Below are 21,371 nucleotides of genomic sequence, written 5' to 3'. Positions count from 1 at the left end.
AAAACTTTTAGTTTTGTTTTTCATGACTCTTGGTACATGAGTCACAGATGTGTGCTGCTCCCGCGTTCAGCGCCATCTTGTGCAGTTAAGGCCCTTGAATTAAAGGCCAGAGGTTTTCGAGGCTTGAAGAGCAAAACAGATGTATTGCTCTCCTGTTGATCAGCCTATCCCCATTTCTTATGGGAAAGTGGGAAAGTGGGAAAGTGTTAGCAAATAATTGCAGATTTACCATGGTAACAGCCTGTGCACTTGAGATTTATGTAGTGGTAAAGACAATTAAGTAGTTAAGAGTCAAGAAATTCCCCAACCAGTTTTTATGGAACAACATCAATGATTTTGAATTATTTTAAACACTTATTTTTATTTATCACTGTAAAAAACACTTATATATATATATGCGTTGAGTAAGTAAGGTGCCGAGCTACATGCGGAAACCTTTTATGGGGTTTGTTTCCACACGGTACTCTGTTTTGAAACACCGCTTCACTTCAACAAGGATTCACAACATAGCCGAACCACCGAAGCTACGTGTTTTGGGCAACATTTGCTCCTCGTATGTTGATGTAGCGTACCCACGTTTTAACAATAATGATTCCTTACACCGTCAACATCAAACTTGCGGCTCGGACTTTGACTGGCACTCTCAATTTGCAGAATAAATCCGCTGTTGATTGGTGAGTAGTGCACCTCCGCCGTTAGCATCATTGGCTAGCTAATGAAATACACGCTCGACTGATATTTACAAGCTGCAATCTGTGGTTTCTTCTTTTCAAATCTTGTTCCTTTTTGCTACTTCGAAAAACGCGAAAATAGCTTAAAATAGGTTCTTCCTGCTATGTTCATTCGAACTGAAACACGAAGGACATCCCGTGTCATGTGATATCTGGCATTATGCAGCCCTGAAGCTATGTTATGGTGGACATGCAGCATGTTCATTCAATATGACACATTTGCAGTACTGCAATAAAAGTCGTTTGAATCTACTACTAACGTCATCATGTCTACATTCACTCTACATCAGTCATTAATGTGGAGTTGACACTGCAATGATCGTAAATCCTATCGGTCCTTTATGATCCTGATGTAAAGACTAAATATCTTCATTATTTATCATATTTATCCAGTTTATTACTCCCATATTGTTGCTTGCATTCACACACATAGTTCTTATTAATTGACACATCCCACAAATATTGCTTATTTTCATGTGTTATGGCTTTAATACACAATATGAATACTGTGCAAGCCGGATGTGGTCCAGCTTCATATGCATGCATCTGTATGCACGTTGAATGATAGACCAAGGAAGGGAGAAGAAGAGGATATTGTAATGCAGATTTGTAATACTGCTTTCATAAATGTTCATAGGGGGATGAAATGAATCTTCTGGGTATCTTCTCTCTAATCTTTGTGGACAGCATGTCAATTAGATGCCAGATCAGTCATAAGTTCCCCACCATTTTCTCTATCTGAACAGAAAGTGTGGTCTTCATTCACACTTACTCTATCACAGTTCCTCCTTCTCTCTCCCGTTTGTCACTCCCCAATGCTGGTACAGCTCCTGTTTTCCAGCTACGGTTTTATCAGTGAAGGTAGTTCCCGTTTTTCGATTGGTCCGTACTCTCAGAAGATTGTGCCGATTTGCATCCATTCAACACAATCTTGACTTAATTGGGATAGAGTTCAATCTTTGTGTGACCCAGCTTCATATGCATGCAAACCCATGCACCAATCATATTGAAAGACAGATATGGAGAGGAGGACAGGAAATTATTACCGTCATTCTCTCAATGCAGTTCTTTCAACTAAGACTGATTTTTATCTATTCTCTCACAAGATGGAATAACTCTTCTGGGGATTGTGTACTAATGTTGGTCGACCCCAGTGTGCATTACATGTTTCATTATCTTTAATAATTAATGTTGCGCTCATCCTTAATTAACATTACTACTCCCCTATGACCCCCAGTTATGCTCATTAGCCTTTTACAATATAACCCTTTAATGTACATGTCTGCAAACACATACCAGCTTTTTCTCTTGCGTTTTATTAAAAAAAAAACATGATTGTTGTTGTTGTTGTTGTTTGGATTGATGATTGATACTGAGTGCTATGATGCATGGATTAAATCCTTGTTGTATGCACATTATAGGTTAAAAAAAAGTAGTGGAGCAGGAAACTAGAAAGAGAAAGAAATTGTATTTAGGGTGCAGCTTTCAACTAATTCTGTTTTCATCTATTTTCACAAAAGATATTTTAACCACCAGTGTCATTGCCAAATGAGCACATTCACTAATGTAGCGTAAAATGTCAGATTTCCAAAGCGGAAGACCACACACATATTCTACTGTGGTATCGCTCGGCACAATCTCCCTCTCCACTTTTACTCTCCGACGGGAAGAACCTTCCACTGCAGTTTCACACTTGCCTCATCGCACGGTTTCCTCTTTAGCTGTGGCTCACTGTCCTCCCTTTATATCTCTGACTTTCTTCCAGGGGATGGCAGGGACTGATTGCTCAAGGATGTCACTCCAGCATCCTCATTATCGATCCAAAGACAGCCCAGACCATCCAGGTGCTGGAGAGACACAAAGCTAACGTGGTCAAGGTGAGCTTCCCAGCATAGCCTCTTTTCACACAGAGTAGTATTTCATGTGTCTCTATAACATCCATCCATCCAGTCATCCATCGATTCTCGATATGGCATTTGTGCTTGGAGCCTGTGTCAGCATTCATTGGACAAAAGACCAAGTACAACTTTGACAAGTCACCAGTTGATCACAGGAGTAATACATACATGCAGTCACACTCACTGACACTCCTGTACTCACCTCCATACAGTTCTGAGTTAGATGGAGGAGATGGGGGCAACACTCTCTTGATGTTAATGGGAATGTATTATGTGCAATCCAAGCTATTCAACTGATAATTAGCAACCTTTGTTAATTAATGTGTAATCAGTGTTGCATGGCCTTGAACAAAGTTGTTTACCTTCCTCTCTGGCAGGCTGGTTTCAGCAAACCCACCCAAAATTACATCAGTAGGTTCTGCATTGATGGAGCATCCTGCTGTGTGTTCGCATGCCTGTGTTTTTTGTAGGAGGATAAATAATGGGCAATATATTCCACAGCCATCATCAGTGCCTGAGATCACTCCTAGATTCTCATTCCTCACTCCAAAGTGTGCTTTAATCTTGTAAAACACTGGCCACAGCGTCGAGTCATTTCTCACCAGCCAGTCTAGAGAACGGCTTTGCGAATAAAGAAAACATTGCATATTCACAAACCAATACATATATAATCAATTATTTAAAGGTGTTGCAATAGTAATATTGCAGTTCTGTATTGTTTCATTTAGTTTGGTTTGTGTCTTGTTTATTCAATTTGGCTTTTTTTCTTCCACTGTACATGTACAAATATTGAAAATGTCACATTGCAAAATAAGCATCACAACTCTTAATTTGGTAACCAGAACTTTAGTTATTTCAGAAATCCCTCACATGCAGGGGGACTTCAATGACATCATGCAGATCTTGCTGTATTTCTACGTAGTTGCTTAAGTTACATTTTTACAGATCAGTAACACTTTATTGTACAGTTGTGGTCAAAAGTTGACATATACTTGTAAAGAACATGTAACTCATGGCAGTCCTGAGTTTCCAATAGTATTACAACTATTATTTTTCTGTGATAGAGTGATTGGAGCTCACACTTCTTTGTCACAAAAAACATTCATGTAGTTTGGATCTTTTATGAATTTATTACTGTTCTACTGAAAATGTGACAGAATCTTCCGGGTGGAAAGTATACATACAGCAATGTGAATATTGGGTTACATGTTTCAGCGCAATTAGGCACTTTTGGTATCCACCCACAAGCTTTTGAAAAGGTTGAATCTTTGACCACTGCTCTTGATAGAATCGGTGTAATTTAGCTAAATCTGTTTGCTTTCTGACATGGACATGGACTTGGAAAGTCAAAGGAGCTCAGCACAGATCTGAAAAAGCAGATCATTGACTTGAACAGGTCAGGAAAGTCCATTGGAGCCATTTCAAAGCAGCTGCAGGTTCCAATATCAACTGTGCAAACAATTATTTGCAAGTATAAAGTGCATGGCACAGTTGTGTCTCTGCCAAGATCAGGAAGAAAACGCAATCTATCACATACTGCTGAAAGAAAATTGGTCAGTATGGTCAAGAGTCAACCATGAACCAACAAAAAGTAGTTCTGCAATGATTCAGAAGCTGTTGTAACACAGGTGTCAGTGTCCACAGTCAAGCATGTTTTACAGCTGGATGGGTTGAGAGGCTGCCGTGCAAGAAGAAAGCCCTTGCACACACCAATTTTCTCTCAGCAGTAGGTGATAGCTTGCGCTTTCTTCCTGATCGTGGCAGTGACACAACACTTTATACTTGCAAATAATTGTTTGCACAGTTGATATTGGAACCTGCAGCTGCTTTGAATCGGCTCCAAGTGACTTTCCTGACCTGTTCAAGTCAATGATCTGCTTTTTCAGATCTGTGCTGAGCTCCTTTGACTTTCCAAGTCCATGTCCAAGTCCATGTCAGAAAGCCAACAGATTTAGCTAAACTACACCGATTCTATCAAGAGCAGTGGTCAAAGATTCAACCAGAAGCTTGCCAGAAATTTGTGCAGGGCTACCAAAAGTGCCTAATTGAGGTGAAACTGGCCATGGGACATGTAACCCAATATTTGCATTGCTGTATGTATAATTTTGACCCAGCAGATTCTGTCACATTTTCTTAATAAATTCATAAAAGAATCCAACTTCATGAATGTTTTATGTGACAAAGAAGTATAAGTCACTCTATCACAGAAAAATAAGAGTTGTAGAAACTATTTGAAACTCAAGACTACCATGACATACATGTTCTTTACAAGTGTATGTAAACTTTTGACCACAACTCTAAGTATGTGCTTCGTTTGTCCCCTTCTGACTTGTAGTCATTACCACCAGTACAAGAAACCTCCATGCCAGTGCTGAAATGTTTTCTTTTCAGACCTTACACAGCACCATCTAAAAACCCTGATAAAGTTGTTGTCACATGCTTATTATCAACTAAATTTAATGTGTAAAATCAGTGGAGCCCCACTTAACATCCCGATAACTGCTGCAGCATGCTGAGGGAAACAGTTTCTGTTTTAGAAGATTGAGTTTCTTTAGACAAATGGCTTGACTACTGGCTCCACAGCCTGCCACATACCCAGCATGTGTTTTGTTGGTAGGTGAAATGGTCCAGAGAAAATTACTACCACAACCTGAGCTCGCCCTACTGCCTGCGGCTGGCTTCAGGAGACGCCTCAGGGAAGATCATCGTGTGGGATGTGGTCAGCGGCACTGCCCACTGTGAGATCCAGGAGCACTCCAAACCTATACAGGGTGAGACACTCTCTGAGAAGCTCCTACTATTACTGCCTCACATTTAAATTTTGCCCATCATCTCACTACAGTGAGAGGTCGTTACTCTGGCAACCCTGCCAAGAAGCAACACTGAACCATGCAGTGCAGACTACAAATATTTTTGGCTGTTTGTTTTCATTAAAATGTGCTTGGCCTCACTTTTATGCCTCCTTCTTCTCTCCCCCCCTTTCTCTTATTTTTTTATGTTAGACTTGGAGTGGTTGTGGAATCAGGATGCATCCCGTGACCTCCTGTTAGCAATCCATCCTCCTAACTACATTGTGATGTGGAATGGAGATACAGGCACAAAACTGTGGAAGAAGAGCTACGCCGAGAACATCCTGTCCTTTTCCTTTGACCCCTTTGACCCCTCAAATATGGCATGTAGGTGAACATGTCATGCTGTTTATGTATCTAACTCACTCTCATGCATTTTATATCTTCTGTATATACACACTCCTGCTCTCTATATTGTACGTAGGGATCCTCGATTTCCAACTCGTCAGCCTCAGTGTGCAGTGAAATTCAATGCCACGTTTGCATATTTCTTCATTACTACTGCTGCAGAGACGCATAATATGAAAATCATTGAATTAGTTTCACTTGTGGCAAAACAAAAACATGTCGTGAAACAAATATCAAATGACAGATTTGCAAAGAGAGTATTAGTAGTGTTTGAGCATACAATCACAGCTACTCACAAGTTACAGTACACCAGTATGCCAAAGGAAAATACCTGTCAGCTGTACCTGTTGCTCATTATATTAGAATGCACTCCTGCATAAAAGACACTCTTTCCACATACACTTTGATGCTTACTTTCCATTCTGATGTTTCTGACCACCAGAGTGTTCACAACATCTTAACCTAGTTTCCTGTTTTTCTGTTCCTCCTTTGCAGTGCTGACCAGTGAGGGAATAGTCTTCATTACAGACTTCTCGCCCGCCAAACCACCAGGCAACGCTGGCAAAAAGGTCTATATAGCCAGCCCTCATGCAAGCCCCGCCCACACCAAGCCTGCCCCTGCCACTGCCCCAGCTCCCACCGGCGCCAAGAAAGCCCTCAACAAAGTCAAAGTGCTCATCACCAACGAGAAGCCCACGTGAGAACCACCACATTACACTCCTCACGTACATCTTTATGGAGTTGCTGATTCCCTGTGTGTGTGATCCATGCAGGGTTCCATCCAGAGGCGGGTTTTATAATGCCCACAGAGAAGCAGAGATATATGGTCCTGTGATCGTCTCTCAAACTAATTTATTATGAGAGTTGTTAACATTAAATAGCGCTTCAAGCTGGTGAAAATCAAACTTGAAAGTGAATTCGCCCCACTTAGCCCGCGCTCTCATGTGCAGTGAATTATTCTGCACGCACGAACGCACACACACACACACACACACACACACACACACACACACACACACACACACACACACACACACACACACACACACACACACACACACACACACACACACACACACCGAGCTGACGCTGCCTGATAGAACTATTTGACATTCAATATTTCCTGATAGGGCAATCAAAGTTAATTTGTCGTCCTCCCCAACATGTCAACTGCTGCTATAGTTAATGTACGCAGTGCTAACGTCATGTGAGCACCAGTAATTATCCACTCTCATGTGCTGCTGTGACTGTGACAGACCTGATGGTGTCACGTGTTTTGTCATCAATACAAAGTGTAGCAGTCTCAATAGTAGCCTTGAACATAACGTGTGTGTCTTCATCATAAAGCACATTGTAAGCATGTCCCTAAATTAATGAATCCTGTTCATGATGTTGGACAGGCGGCTATTCAGGTATGAATGCATTTTAGTATTATTCATGTTTTGCATATATATGAAAATCTTGTGTTGCATGTTCACATAAGGAATTATCTCAATGATGTCATGGAGCATCATTGAGATAATGTTCCCAACTTAACTCGACCTCCCTTGAGCAAACTTTTTGTACAGTTAAATAGAGCAATATCAGTAAACTGAATTTAATCTCTGAAAATAGTCCCCTCTCAATAAATGATGTTGAATGAGCCAGTTTGCACAATACTCTCCTGAGATGTCAGTCTGTTTCTGTGCTGCTCTGAAGATCGGCGCTGCCCATTTTTCAGCAATCTGTTGAAACTCCTTCATGACAGCTTGTTTGTTTAGTGAGGAATGAGATGTGAGGCGATACAATTTATCATATCAAGGCTTTGTCACTATGTTTGTGTACTAGCGGGCTTCGCTAAGTAAGATGAATAATAATAATTGTATTTCATCTTCTGTCATTTTCCATCGCAATATGAGATTGATTGATTTGAGTTCAAATTCCGAACTTTTTTGTTTGTTAAAGCTTACATCAGTGAAGGTTAGGGGGAGTGATAAATCAAGGTTAGTGCTTACGTTCACTGAATATTAGGAAAAGAACGAGCTATAAATAACGGTTGGTTACACTTTTTTTTTCATTTTCAAAAAATCGTGAAGGCTTAGGACCAAAGAGTTTTGTGATGCCCTGTTTACTTCCTGCCTGAGTGGTTGTGACTATCAAACAGGCTTATTTATAGCAGCAGTGCCCATCCAACAAGCTCTGAAAACAAAGACCCCATTAATCTTACTTTCCCGTATTCTTTCTCCTGACCAGGGGGGCTTGTCTTGTCCTTTTTGTTTGTTGTGTCCTTAGTATTTTACACTCCTTTCTTCCATCCTCATTGCCGTGTGTTAATTGTTTGTCGGGGACATTCTGTGATCCTTCAGTCTGCCTCTGGTCACGAGTTGTTTTTGGTCGATTTCCATGCTCTGCTCAGTAATACAGTATCTCTCCTCTCTAGTTGATAGATGGGGACATTAAACATTACTCTGCTCTCCTAGGTTGTTATCAGAAACCCTCTGAATATACCACTACATCACGCACATTAGACTCTCATTTGGCAGCCATTAATCTGGCTGTTAGCTGGCACAGTCCTTGGACAGTGTTATGCCTTTCATCAAGATGACAGCAGTTGTGTTAATGCCCACACTCAAGCATGCCTGTTTGAACACACAAACCTTCACACTTACTTTGACATTGTTGTTGTTAAATTTGATTAGTATTATATTTCAATGATGAATGGGTAGCAGAGCACCCGGCCAAATGCAGAAATGTGCCAAATATTTCATAAATATGCCAACAAATAGCTCATAGCTCATGATAAACTGAAGCTCTGTGCTAATAATGTTGTGTGCTAGAAGATTTCAAAGCTCAATTTTAATTATTTTTGCCTGCTGTGTTCCCAGCGTAGTGAATTATCTACATGGCTAAGAGTAATCTTTTGGTCAAGTGCGGGGCTACTGTGCAAATTTAAGCCAATGTCATGATTTATTTACAAATATATCAGCAGTCCAGATATCAGAGACTGAAACTGGAGGCTGTTGATGTATTATGTATGAATGAACACTACATATTTAATTGGATATTAGATTTTGAGTCATTTATCTTTATTTAACAGGATTACATATTATCATTTGGGTAAATTCTCAGAAAGTTAAGCCGTCTATGACTGAGCATCCTGTGTCCCTAAACAGACCTAAAGTTGCAGGAAAAGACCCATGACACCCAGTTACTCTAAGCTTTTTTTCTCTTTTTCCCCATAGTTACTGTTTATATACACGTACAAATACATTCTACAAAATAACTGCTGGACCTGAATAAGAAACAGGTGCACCATGCAACACCAGCAGCAGTGCAACACTGCATTTAGTCTATGACTAATCTACTAATGTAGTCTTCATGCCTCATTCCCTGCAAAGAGAGGAAGACGTGTGAGGATTGTGTGTAGTTGGAAATTGGACAGGAGATGGGGATGGTCGCGCTGTGGAGGGCTGCTGGATCGGTTTTCTCTTTTTCGCTTTCTCTTTGTCTCGCTCGATGTCTGAAGATCAGTTTGCTTTGTTTTCGCATCGAACCCAAGGCACCAAAGTCTCTCTTTGGCCATTTATTTTTTTGCCCCCCCTGTCTAATAACTTGGCTTTGATGGCTGAAACACTCTGGACCTTATCTCAAGCATTCCCAACTCCAATAAAGTGGTAACAGTGTTATCTAGCACGACCCCTAAAAGTCCCTCTAGCGTACCTGTCCTTTCCTAATGATGTAGTGTTTGTGACAGCTTTGTTGATTTTATGTTATCGCCTCTGCTGGGAGATTCTGGGAGAGGGTTTGTCCTGATTTTACCCATGCCTGTTTATTTCAACAGCCCTCTGTGATAAGACTCAATTCACTTCTAAGCTCCCCTTAATTTGCCCGTGACTCACACTACAACAGTAATAACTAAACGTTCTAGTGTGCCCGCCTGGGAATACATGAATACAGTTGATCTTAGAAATGAGAAAGTTGTAACTGCAGTACTGAAGCTTTTTCAATTTCTTTAGTGCGATCCAGAATATTTGCATAGTTTATGCATCTGTATCTCTCTCTGCAGAATTAGATTGCAAAGACATTGTTATTTGCTCTCTGCTTTGTGTACAGTATCTTAAGATGAGGTTTGGTCTGGTAATTTTGATATGTGACATGCATAATATATGAATCGTAGCTGCCAAATTTAGGAATTGTAAGGCTTAGAAGTTTTAGTTTTAGTTGGAGCTACGGTTATAATTATCTCTGTGAATCCAGTTGATTTATCAGACATTGATTTTACGTTAGGCCTTTAGCTAACATTTTCGTGAGTGACTTTTAATTAATTAGCAGAATCAGGTTCTCCTTAATCTCTTGAACAAATAGCCTATTGCTAGAATCCAATCTTGAGTCCGGTTGGAGCAGTGTCTCATGCAATTAGCCTACACACTGTGTGATCTGTTCATTGGAAAATCCCAAGATATTTCAGATTAGTCCACGGGCCGACACTGAAGTTGATTTATTTCCCCTCCCTCTTTTTCTGCTTCCCTGCCCCTGGCGACTCTGCAGTGCAGAGGCTGTGACTTTGAACGACTGCCTCCAGCTGTCCTACCTGCCGTCCAAGAGGAACCACATGCTGCTCCTGTATCCCAGAGAGATCCTCATCCTGGACCTGGAGCTCAGCCAGACAGTGGGTGTGGTGGCCATTGAGCGCTCTGGAGTGCCCTTTACCCAGGTGAGGCCTGGCACACATGTACCACATCTCCTATGTGATGGGGATCCCATTAAAGCCTTAAGCAATATGTTCTGTCATCAGATGAATTTAACACTTGTAAGTCTCACAAAGTCTTGCCTTCCTTCATCCCCATCTCACACTCCCTGCCCTCATATGAACCCGGTTTGTAATTCAACTTTGTTTGCGTTACTTGACCCGCTATACCAAAATCTTGTCTTATTAATCAATGACTCTTCCTGGATGATAAAGTCCTCTACTCCCCCCCCCCCCCCATCCCCCTCCCTGCTCAGCTCATCAAGGTCTGATGACTACACAGACTGAGGCAGGCGTTTCCTACAGCCAAACCTAACCGTGCACCCATGTTGAACGCCTTTCTTTTTGTTTCTGTCACTTGTCACATTCAGCGTTTCCCCATGACCTTTTGGTGCTTTGCGAGACTCGATTTCTAATTGGAAATTGATGAACACTGTGGAGGTATCAGAGGATTTATCACTGCGACAAAGCCAGTGATGGAATGCATCTGTCTTGTCTTGTGGTGTTTCTCTGTTCTCTCTGCTTTCAGTGTATTTGGTGAGGCAGTGACCATGGTGGTCATTACAGATCTATTCCATTTGAACCCTACAAACCAACCGTTTTTAAATCAATTTCTCTGTATGCACAAGCATAAACCAGTTTTCTGACCCTCAGTTAATGACAATAGTCCAGTGACATTTTCAGTGTGCGTGAAATTGTGTGAAGTTTTGTATTATACCTGTTCCTCCATTAATCATACTTTGTTTCCTTGTCACTGCACATGTTTTGATTTATGTAAGCGTGGTTTGACAGTATAAAGGTAGAGAGTGAGCTTTTGTAGTCATGAAGCCAGTCCTTAAGTCATAGGGGTGTGCGTTGAGTGTTAGTGAGTGATGACTCAGCGATCCAGGCTTTGTCCAGCCCCAGCACCTCCCGCTCTAAGTGTTATAAAGTGCTTGTCACACAGCCAATTTGCATGACTGATGACGTGGCTTCGGCAAAAGTCTAGGGTGGAGTTCAGAAACTTCAAGAAAAGCTACACGAGACACACCTATACATGCACACTTTCTACTTCATACAGCTGTGTTTACATTCATCAATTTAAAGTGTGTACTACGTGTGCATAAAGCTCACATTTCTGCCAAGAGCACAGAGAAATCCTTCATGTTGCTTTGTCTTGACTTGACTTTCTTGAAATTAACTTGTCCTATTTGTGAAAAAACTGTGAAAAAAATTAGAAACAACTTTCAATATACTGCAGACCAGTACCCCCGCCCCATCTCTGCTACAGCTATTAAAGTTCAGGCAGTGCTACCATTAATCAAAATGCCTTTGTTATTAATGAGAACCGTGTTTACCTCCACATTCGGACATCAAATTTCAGCAAAACTCTCCTCAGTAAGTCCTTGATGGCAAATGTGGGTGTTTCCTCATCAGGTACCATAATGAGTTGATGATGAGTCACAACTGTTGACTCATGTAAATTGTGATCAGCCCGCAGCCCCATGTAGCAAGTGAGAAGAATGACTAATATGTACCTATTATTATTCTTGACAGCACTCCTCCTCTGCCTAATTTGCATTCTGTGGAATGGCGAGAATGCCTCATACACGTTTCCCCTCATTGTCTCTGCTTACTGTAGGTGATCCCCTGTGCTCAGAGGGATGCTCTCTACTGTCTCCACGAGAACGGCTGCATCACCCTTCGAGTGTGCCGCTCCACCGCTGCTGCAGAAGAAGCAGCAGGTTAGAACTGCCTGTTCTTCCATTGGCTAAGTTCATGCCCCCAGACGTCTAGACAGCCTAAAAGTCAGCCTGGTTGTCATAAGATTACAGGTTCAAGAAGTACACACAGCAAACACACTAACTTCTCCTGTGTTCTCCATTCATCCTCTATTCAGCCAAACTGCACTGCGGTCAAAGACTACAGTCGCTATGCTCCGGGCCCTAGAGCGGCTAAATGCCCTACAGCCTAGGGCATTTAGCCGCTTACTTTCTCATTTGCCCTTACCTCAGTGTTAGAGATCGTTTTCTCTCCCAGCCTTATCTTAGTGTACACATCTTTTTTTTTACTTGCCATTTCCTTTTGTGTCTCACTTACTCATTCCCTCTCTTATATCCTGTCTTCTACTCCTATCTCCTTATATCCCTCCTTTTACACATCTTTCTCTCTACCTCCATCACTCTTTTCATTCTCTCCTTTTTTTTTTAAATCTGTCGCTTATTTCCTCTCTATTCTCTACTATATATCTTCAACCATTCTTCCTTTTTCTTGCCATTCACTCTCACCCATTTGCTTTATTTCCATGTCATCTATTCTCATCTCCTACCATTCTTCTCTCTTTTCACCTCTCCCCCTATGTTGTCTCTCTGTCTCTCTCTCTCTCTCTCTCTCTCTCTCTCTCTCTCTCTCTCTCTCTCTCTCTCTCTCTTCTCTCTCTCTCTCTCTTTCAGACCCAGAGCAGAGCGTGCAGGAGCTTGTGTATGACCTGCGTTCACAGTGTGATGCCATCCGAGTCACAAAGACAGTCCGACCGTATCGCATGGTTACCTGCCCTGTCAACGAGAACAATGCCGCACTCATGGTCAGTGATGGCAGAGTCATGTTGTGGGAGCTCAAGGCTCACACAGGCAAAGCCGCTGCCAATCCTAGGTATGGACACCTACACACATACAGTACACAGACAAACACAATAGGTTGAGTAACATTCAAATCACTTTTATTATAATGAATGAATATCAAGATAACTGAAAGTGAGATAGTTGAAGGAGCTTCAGGTTTATAAGCTAAACCCTGTAGCGCCAGTGCTCCTCTGAGAGGGGAGAAACTGTAATACCACAACTGTTGCCTGGATGCTTCCTGCACGTTCATGCTCCAGCTCCAGTGTGAGTCCTGGTGATGGCGGCTTCAGGCTTTGGCAGCATCATGCTTTGGCGACGCTTCCCTACACCGAAGCCCTTAAAGCTCACGGACGTAGACGGGAAAATGAATGTATCAGAATCTTGGAGGAGCTCCACAGGCATGGCTTAGAAACAACAATATTAATGTCCTGAAGTAGCTGAGTAGGAGTCCACAACTTAACTGGATCTAAAATATGTAGCAGGAGTTTGAAATTTGCTGTTGATTGCAACCCCAATACTACTTGACAGAGCTTGAACAGTCTTGTGAAGAAGAAGAAAAGCAAAGCATAGCTGTGTTCACATGAGTATATAATGTCTGTTCTCAATCTTTTATATTGTTAAACATTTGAAAAGGTCAAATACTCTGCTTGCAGTGAGCCGTTTACTGATTTGTGTTTACAGTTGGATCACTAGTAGATATTCGCCTTCACATTGACACTAAAAAGTAATTTGATTTGGTTATAAAATTACTTTTAGTCCACTATAATTAAATGTTGTAGAGTCTTTATTATACATAATATTAACTGGTGTTGTGCTGTCTTCTATGCACCCCCTGTGTACATGTGTTCTTATTATCTGTAAGTAAATACATCAACTTTTAACTATAAGACTAAAACTATTCACCTACAACCAGCTGTTTTCCACACTAAAATAGATTGAGTCTGATATTGATATATATTTTAGAAACACTATATATAGTAGTATAAGTCCCATTAGTTTCACTACTTGACATACACTACACTTACAATACACTCAGCAAGCAGAGATAAATCAAGATAAGATACAGTAGTTTGGGTGACACACTGTACTCTGTTGTAATTGTGCCAATAGAATACAACCCTTTATCAAGACCCATCACATCAGCATCCATAAAGATATATCTTCGTTTTGTTTACTGTTAACCAGTATCCAGTCATTAACAACAACAAGAAATCAGCAAAAATGTCATCTTCAGCAAGAGCCTTGAAGTTTATTTCAAGTCTATTTGGTCCTGCCATATTGACACACAACACATTCATCATTTGTAGAAGCTAAATCCATTTGTCATGTCCCGTTCACTTGTTTTCAATAAGAGATGTGTGCCTTTCAAAGTGTATTTAATTACAGTTCTCCATCCATCTCTTGCAGCTCGGGTCTGTCACCTCTCTACTCCCCTGTGTCATTTTGTGGAGCTCTGCTGGGTCCAAACCAGAAAAGGATCCTGGATCTCTCGCTTAATAGCATGATAGGTATGACTGAGTGCTCGCGGTGGCTGCTACACTGCTAACTTTGGTGCCTTGAAGTCGATATGTCGCATACACAGATACTTGCTGCAGTATCAAATCTATCCACAGAAGAATTACTTAGTTCTTTTTACAGAAAACCAAAAGAGCCAATAGGGAGGGAGTCAGACGCTTGCTCATATCTTTCATTGTACCTGTGTGAGTTGTGTGGGCCCCCGGGCATCCCCTCACTTTCTGCTTTTATGTGTGAGTGCTGATTTCTCCTCCGTGCACTACACAGGCATCATGCCTCAGTCTGACTGACTACGCCCAAAGTCTCCCACGGGTGTTTGGCCCTGTCTTTCTCTTTCGCTTTATCTCTTTGCAATTTCATCCTTTTTCGCTTAGCTAAAACGTATTTCCCTTCATCCACTCCACGCTCCCCACTCTGCCCCCTGTAGACTTAGAACCGAGCTGGCAATCAAAACACCAACGCATATGCAATGGCAATGAGATGTGGCTTTTTGTATATTTTTTTATTTTAGGTTTTTCAGTTTTATTCTGCAGGAATCAAACTGCCAGTGAGTGGAGGGCCCTGAGGAGGTGAATCAGTATTAGTAGAGCTGGTATTAGAGCAGAGGGGGCTTTGTTGTGTTTTGCACTCTATTGTAGATATCAGCCAGCCACTCCCCGGAGCATCTAGCTTGAATCTGACATTTGCTGACTAAAGGACCTTTCACATAGGACAAGCAGAATCCTGTGCTGTGCTGTCAAACCCTTTCATTGTTTGTGTTTTTTCTGTCAAATTTGAGCGCCACTGAGCTGGATGCCGCACGTGGGTTGCACTCAAGCACGCTCGGTGAAAACACTTGGTCGCATCCAAACAGACAAGGCAAATGGCTCACATCCATGCTTGGCTAGGAGACCAGAGAAAGACTGAAAAAATGGAGGAACACAATCAAAACAGTTCTGAGAAGTTACTGGGATGTCGTGAGGAAAGCCCTTACATATATGAAATATTTATCAGCGGAAATGTTTCAGTACAGCTCACAATTTACAGATGATGATTACCGGAAAAGCTTGAAGAATTTGATGGACAGATCAATAATGGAGAGAAGAGCTTTAAAGGGAAAAAAAGAGTCCAAACTCACTTTCTGTGAGGAGTTTGTGCACCCACGCTCTTCTGGCATGCTGATTCTCCCCTTCTTCATACAATAAAGAAAATCATTATGAAAATGTGGCGTCGGCCTTCCTCCTGCTGCGCTCCAGATGCATTCATTCATGCTGTTCCGCCACGTCCTATGCAAAAGGCCCTTAAAGCTCTTTGTTATGGAGCAATGTCACTGAACCGCTTGCTCACAGACTATGAATGCATGGGTGCGTGTATTCGCCTTTTAATGTTTGATACTGAGTGGCTAAAACTGGAAGGACTTGCAAAGTCATTGTTGCCATCTGGAGAGCCTTGCTTGCCTCAGTCCTATGTGCATTAATATGCAGTACACACTAATGGATTGGGATGTGTTTTTATCTGATGTGTTGGTTTATGTTTCTGCATATTAAGATAATAGGAGTCACTTCCTCATATTATTTGTCATCTATTCAAGCTGTAATGAACTTGTTTAGATTAGCCATTATATTCCCCATGTTAAATCACAGAGCACAAAATGAAAACTAAATGGGTTTTTCAACCAATAGCCATAATAGCTCCACCGTTATTGCATTCTTGGATTAGAGGATATACACTATGACTCTGGCAGATATAGAAAAGGAGATGATTGAAATGTATAGTCATCATCTGATTACATAAAGCACAGGAAGCCCAGTCTCAGTAAAAAGGTTGGTTTGTTCACTTGGCTCGGCATTAAAACTTGGATTGAATCAGCAAAACGAATTCAAAACAGGGGCTTCATAAAAATAATCCAACTTGATCACTGAGGCTGAATCCTAATGAAAGAAGGGCATTGTTTCATTTCTCCTAGCTGGCTCGCATTCTTATTCAATTAAAGTGCAGCCTTAGATCAGATTGGTACGGCCAAGTTCACTGTTGTGTTTCGCTCAAAGTTGATGCTAAAATTAGGAAAAGTAGTACAACCTTAGTGCCTCTTTGTAATGCTATTCAATACCTGATGTAACATTAGATTCATTAGTTTGGTTGATATCCTTGTTACATCTTTCCAAATGCTTTTTGTTTTCAGCTTTCTTTCTATTCCTTCTGTCCTATTTTGTTAGTTGCTGTATTGCGTCATTTTGTTTTGTACTGTCCATTCGATCTGAGGGGCGTATCCTTCGGGGCGTGCTTGTGAAGAAACACTGTGGAAGGAAACATGACCTGACTTTGCTACATTTACTCTGGAATTGTTACTGGGGATTTTATCACCAGAAAGTCAGCCTAGAAAGGAATTGCTGCTAAATTCAAGCCACGGAAAATATTGACAAATATTTACTCTTAAGTACAGCCTCATCTATTTCCAAGGCACCATGCATTGTACCTCATTGAGCTATACTGTAAACTGAGCCACAGAGCGGCATCAACAAATAAAGCAACAACCATCAGGTCCAATTCGATAGATACACAATAAGTATGCATCAGCAAATAATGCCAGCAGAGCCACTTTGGGGTTCAAAAGTTTGAGCTCTGCTTTTGTTGGAAAACGGCATCAGAACTTGAATATGATATACATTATATGCTGGAAATGAAAACGCAATCAAGAATAGAATAGGTGCACTCTCACCCTCTCTCTCCACAGATGCAACAAAAATACGATACTACAGGTCAGGAAACCAATAGAGGACAAGTATAAAGTACAGGACTACAGTATACTGCTCCATGAAGCAATATTCATTCAGCTTTACTTCAATGTTATTTCAGGACAGATTCAAAAAATGTGTCTGAGATCAGGGGCAAGTTACTATTATATAATTGATATTATCTCTCATTCTAGATGGAATCGCAGTGAATCGTGTTTGTGTGTTGTTGTGTCGATGCTGTTAGCCCGGTGTTAAAGATCAAGGAAAATGGTCCTGAATGAAAAGAATGATATTGAATGAATGCCTGTTCCTTGGTTTTGTAGCAATTACATGTACGGTATACGGGGGAGGCAGTAGCTCAGTGGGTAGAGCTTCCGCTTGGGAACTGGAGGGTCGCGGGTTCGAGTCCCTGCCAAGGTGCCCCTGAGCAAGGCACCGAACCCTCAATTGCTCCCCCCTCTGCGTAGGGTGGTAATGTAATGTAAGTCGCTTTGGATAAAAGCGTCTGCCAAATGCTCGTAATGTAATGTAATGTAGGTTCTTCTTTTAACAGGTTGTACATCTAAAGTTTCATTTTAGGAGAGGGGGAAGGAATAATTCTTTGTCAACTGTTTTTTAATCTCTACCGGATATAAACGGGGACATGAATATTTATAACGGAGCAAAATGTCACTTTAACCTTTTCCATAGTGCAGACACTTTGATAGAAATGGTGTTTTAAACTAATTTAGCCAATATCCAATTAAGTAGGAGTTTGACATCATCCTCTTTTAATCTTTCCCATATTGTGTTTCAATCTGCAGGTCAGACCTTAATAGCTGGTGAGGCTCCTCCTACGTCATCCATCCAGCAGGAGGTCCAGTTGAAGTTCCTGCTGACCGGCCTGCTGTCTGGACTGCCGCTGCCACCATTTGCCATCCGCATGTGTCCCCCTCTTACTACCAAAAACATCAACCACTACCAGCCCCTGCTGGCTATAGGTAGGTATTAATGCCAGTATGCACACATGCACTCATACTTTCAGGTGTGTAAAACAGCATGATGAAGTGGCTCTGTTGAGTTTCATATTCCCAGTGACAAATTTTGGCCATTTGGTCATGGATGTGAGGTGGGACCATCATTCATCAGCTTTCCCAATCTTCACACACCCATGGGTGCTCTGTCATTGCCTTAATGACAACATCTTTACAAAGTAATGAACATACTGCATGACAAATTGTGTGTTTTTCTGTCCCTGCTGAAAAATGAAAGTTGAGCAGAGTTATACTAATTGACACTCAAAGCGTCTATCGGTGATTAAAAAAACAATCACCAGTTACTGATCACCCTGCTGTTTAAAAGGCAATTTAATATTTTTTAATAATTTTGTAGCAGTGTTAGCTTAATTAATTTGTTGTTTAAAATTCCAATCTGTCGCATTTGGCAGAGTGGCCTCAGCTCATCTCCCTCTCGAAGGTATTTCTTGACTGTCCGTTCTTTCGACAGAAGGTTCCCTTGTGCCTCCTTCCAATGATCTTGTCTGTCTGGCTCTTAACTTTTAAGGGTTTGAGGGATGTAATGATTGGCTCGTTGACTTTATTTAGTTTAGCCTTGTTTAATTAAACAGTTCCGACATGTGCTCTGCTAAAGAGATCCCTTTATTCTGCTCACTGACAAGGGCTTCTCTCATTGCAGTGTGTGGCGCAAATTTAACATCATAAATATGCTCCACGAAAATGAACACTAAACTGTTTACATTTTTGATTCATATTCAGACCAAGACACACATTAACAGCTAAACCTTCAGTTTCTCTCAGTTTCATGAGATGAGGCCATGTTTGTTTTTTTAAATCAAGGTGGATTCTGAATGGTTTTGATCAGCAATTGGATATGATGGAAAAATTTGCTCCGTCTTTTCCAATCATGTGCAAAATGTTGTGCTGCACAATCAATTGCTTGGCCTCTGTGAGAGCACAGCTGAGCCATACATTGTAGACAGAGAGCAGAGAGCAGGCAGTGAGTGATGACAAATAAGTGGTTTGAAAATAAGAAAAGCTGATATTGAAAACTAAGGCACAACTGTAACTATTCAGCCAGAGGCTCATTTTTCATTGAATGGAAGAAATAATAAGTCATAGAGGGCATGTGTGAAAACTTGGTTATTGGCGACAGAATAATCAGTGAATAATAATGATTAACCTTCATGTACAGGCGCTGTTCATGCTTGTGTTCTAGAATGAACTTATTTCATTAGCAAAATTCACTGTAGTTACCTCACTAAGTGTTTCAGCCAAGGTTATTGTTGAGTTGTTGATTTATAGTCACTGTGAATATTTCATCTCAGGTTGTTAATGTTAAAGCCGAATGTTGAAATTAGTCCACATCTACATATGGACAATATTTTGACTGCTTTTGGTGGATTGATTTTGCTCAAATCTGTTGGTGCAGTTGGTGTAAAATATGTTGGTACAGTACAAAAAATATTGTTAAAGCCATCGAAAAATTCTCGCTTTTGAATTTTAAAAGCCAGTCCTCTCAAATGAAATACACAGTCATTGTTAATTTGACAGTTTGATGCGGAAAGCAGGAAGCTGGCAGTTCGCTAGATTTGACGATACAGTCTCAGGAAGTGATGAAAAAGCAGCAACTTAATTTAAAATATCAACCTTTGTTATTACTCCCTCAAGACAGCTGCTAAGCAAGAGAAAGACACAGTGAAAGTTAAGATTTATGTGCTTCAGCACAGCAATTTTCTACAAAAGCTGTTCGCTTATCTTCTCCACAGTAATGATGCATAAAATCATCATTCTGAATTGGAAATTGAGACTATAGAGAGAATTGTGTGTGCCATGTGTCTCCGCTTTTGTCCTTTTTTTGTTTCTGTAGCTTTTTTGTGCGTGTACATGTGAGCACACACTGCACAAAATTCCATTTAAGGCTTCAGTGTGCTGCAGGTCTCTCCCAAACACAGCAACTCTTCAGTTTAGTTGTCAAGCTGAAAAATAGGCTACGCTCAGTCCCCTGACATAGCCCACATAAATTAATCATATTTCTAAGATGCATTGCCTCCCTCAGATCTTCAGACAAGCAGATGAATAATGGCGCCCTAAACCTACACGTCTAACAACCATTTGCTGTGGGTCTCTTTGTCTAACTGATAAGTGCATCCCATCCACGACGGTGAATCACAGAGATCTGCTAAGTTCAATAACCATTATTACTTAGTATCACAAATGGCTCCAGTGGCCTCGGGGTTGAGCAATATGTGCTTCAGAGGGCTTTTTTTTGTTGTTTTGCGCCACTCAGTTTGTGAATGCTGGCGCTGGAGCAGTAGGAGCCCATCACGACACAGATGGTCTGGGCTTGACTCGGCACAGCTGGCTCCCAGTGCTCTGAATATGAAACTAGAACAGCGCGATTGAGTTTTGTGCGCACATCATTCCTCAAGTCCCTACAGTGATCTTGCATAGTCAACTGCTTAAACAGTCCTGAGCTGCATTATTGGAATTGTGCTATACTTTAATATCCTGTGAGCTGAATGGTGAACTTGTGCAAACAAATAATTGCATTGGGGATTTTTATGGAGGACATCGTCCCTGCACGTATTGTTCAAGCAATTAAAAAGTTGTAATATGTTACACTTAAATGGAAATTTGAGGGTTGCAATTTTTCGTGTTTCATGTTCATTATTATTAAATTTAGAATAATATTTCTAATTATTAGTAAGATTGATTTACAACTAGCAGAATTATCCATCTTTGCTTGAATGCTGTTGAATTCTGTTTGGCATGGTGGGCCTAACCCATCATCCTGTCATGTTAAATATAATATCCCCGAATTACATCTGCATTCATCACTTCAGTCATAATCAGTAAAAATGACTTGTGATCAGCATCCTGTCAGAAAGTGGCATACAGTATTTCACCTCTCCTGTTTAATAAACAACCAGAAAGATTACACTTGAACAACAAATCAAGACTGACGCCCCAATAACTGATGCAAAGCTGTCTG

General features: G+C 41.0%; 1 protein-coding gene across 1 annotated transcript in view; it reads left to right on the top strand.

Annotated features, from left to right (window-relative positions):
* The first annotated feature begins 482 nt into the window (after window positions 1–482).
* The window catches only part of wdr11 (WD repeat domain 11), a 45,449-nt gene continuing 24,560 nt past the window's right edge, over window positions 483–21,371 (top strand). Inside the window, exons 1-10 of the mRNA XM_076165016.1 lie at window positions 483–674; window positions 2,497–2,608; window positions 5,247–5,400; window positions 5,632–5,805; window positions 6,322–6,523; window positions 10,354–10,519; window positions 12,174–12,276; window positions 12,985–13,183; window positions 14,560–14,660; window positions 18,185–18,361. Of these exons, the coding sequence (XP_076021131.1) occupies window positions 589–674; window positions 2,497–2,608; window positions 5,247–5,400; window positions 5,632–5,805; window positions 6,322–6,523; window positions 10,354–10,519; window positions 12,174–12,276; window positions 12,985–13,183; window positions 14,560–14,660; window positions 18,185–18,361 (1,474 nt within the window). The 5' untranslated portion in view covers window positions 483–588. The remainder of the gene's footprint in view (window positions 675–2,496; window positions 2,609–5,246; window positions 5,401–5,631; window positions 5,806–6,321; window positions 6,524–10,353; window positions 10,520–12,173; window positions 12,277–12,984; window positions 13,184–14,559; window positions 14,661–18,184; window positions 18,362–21,371) is intronic.

Source organism: Genypterus blacodes, unplaced genomic scaffold (assembly GCF_046128005.1).
Source record: "Genypterus blacodes isolate CSIRO-AG114 ecotype Tasmania unplaced genomic scaffold, CSIRO-AGI_Gbla_v1 ptg000012l_1, whole genome shotgun sequence".
Classification (NCBI taxonomy): Eukaryota; Metazoa; Chordata; class Actinopteri; order Ophidiiformes; family Ophidiidae; genus Genypterus; species Genypterus blacodes.
Note: the sequence above shows the minus strand (reverse complement) of the source record. Positions and strands in the feature narration are given on the sequence as shown.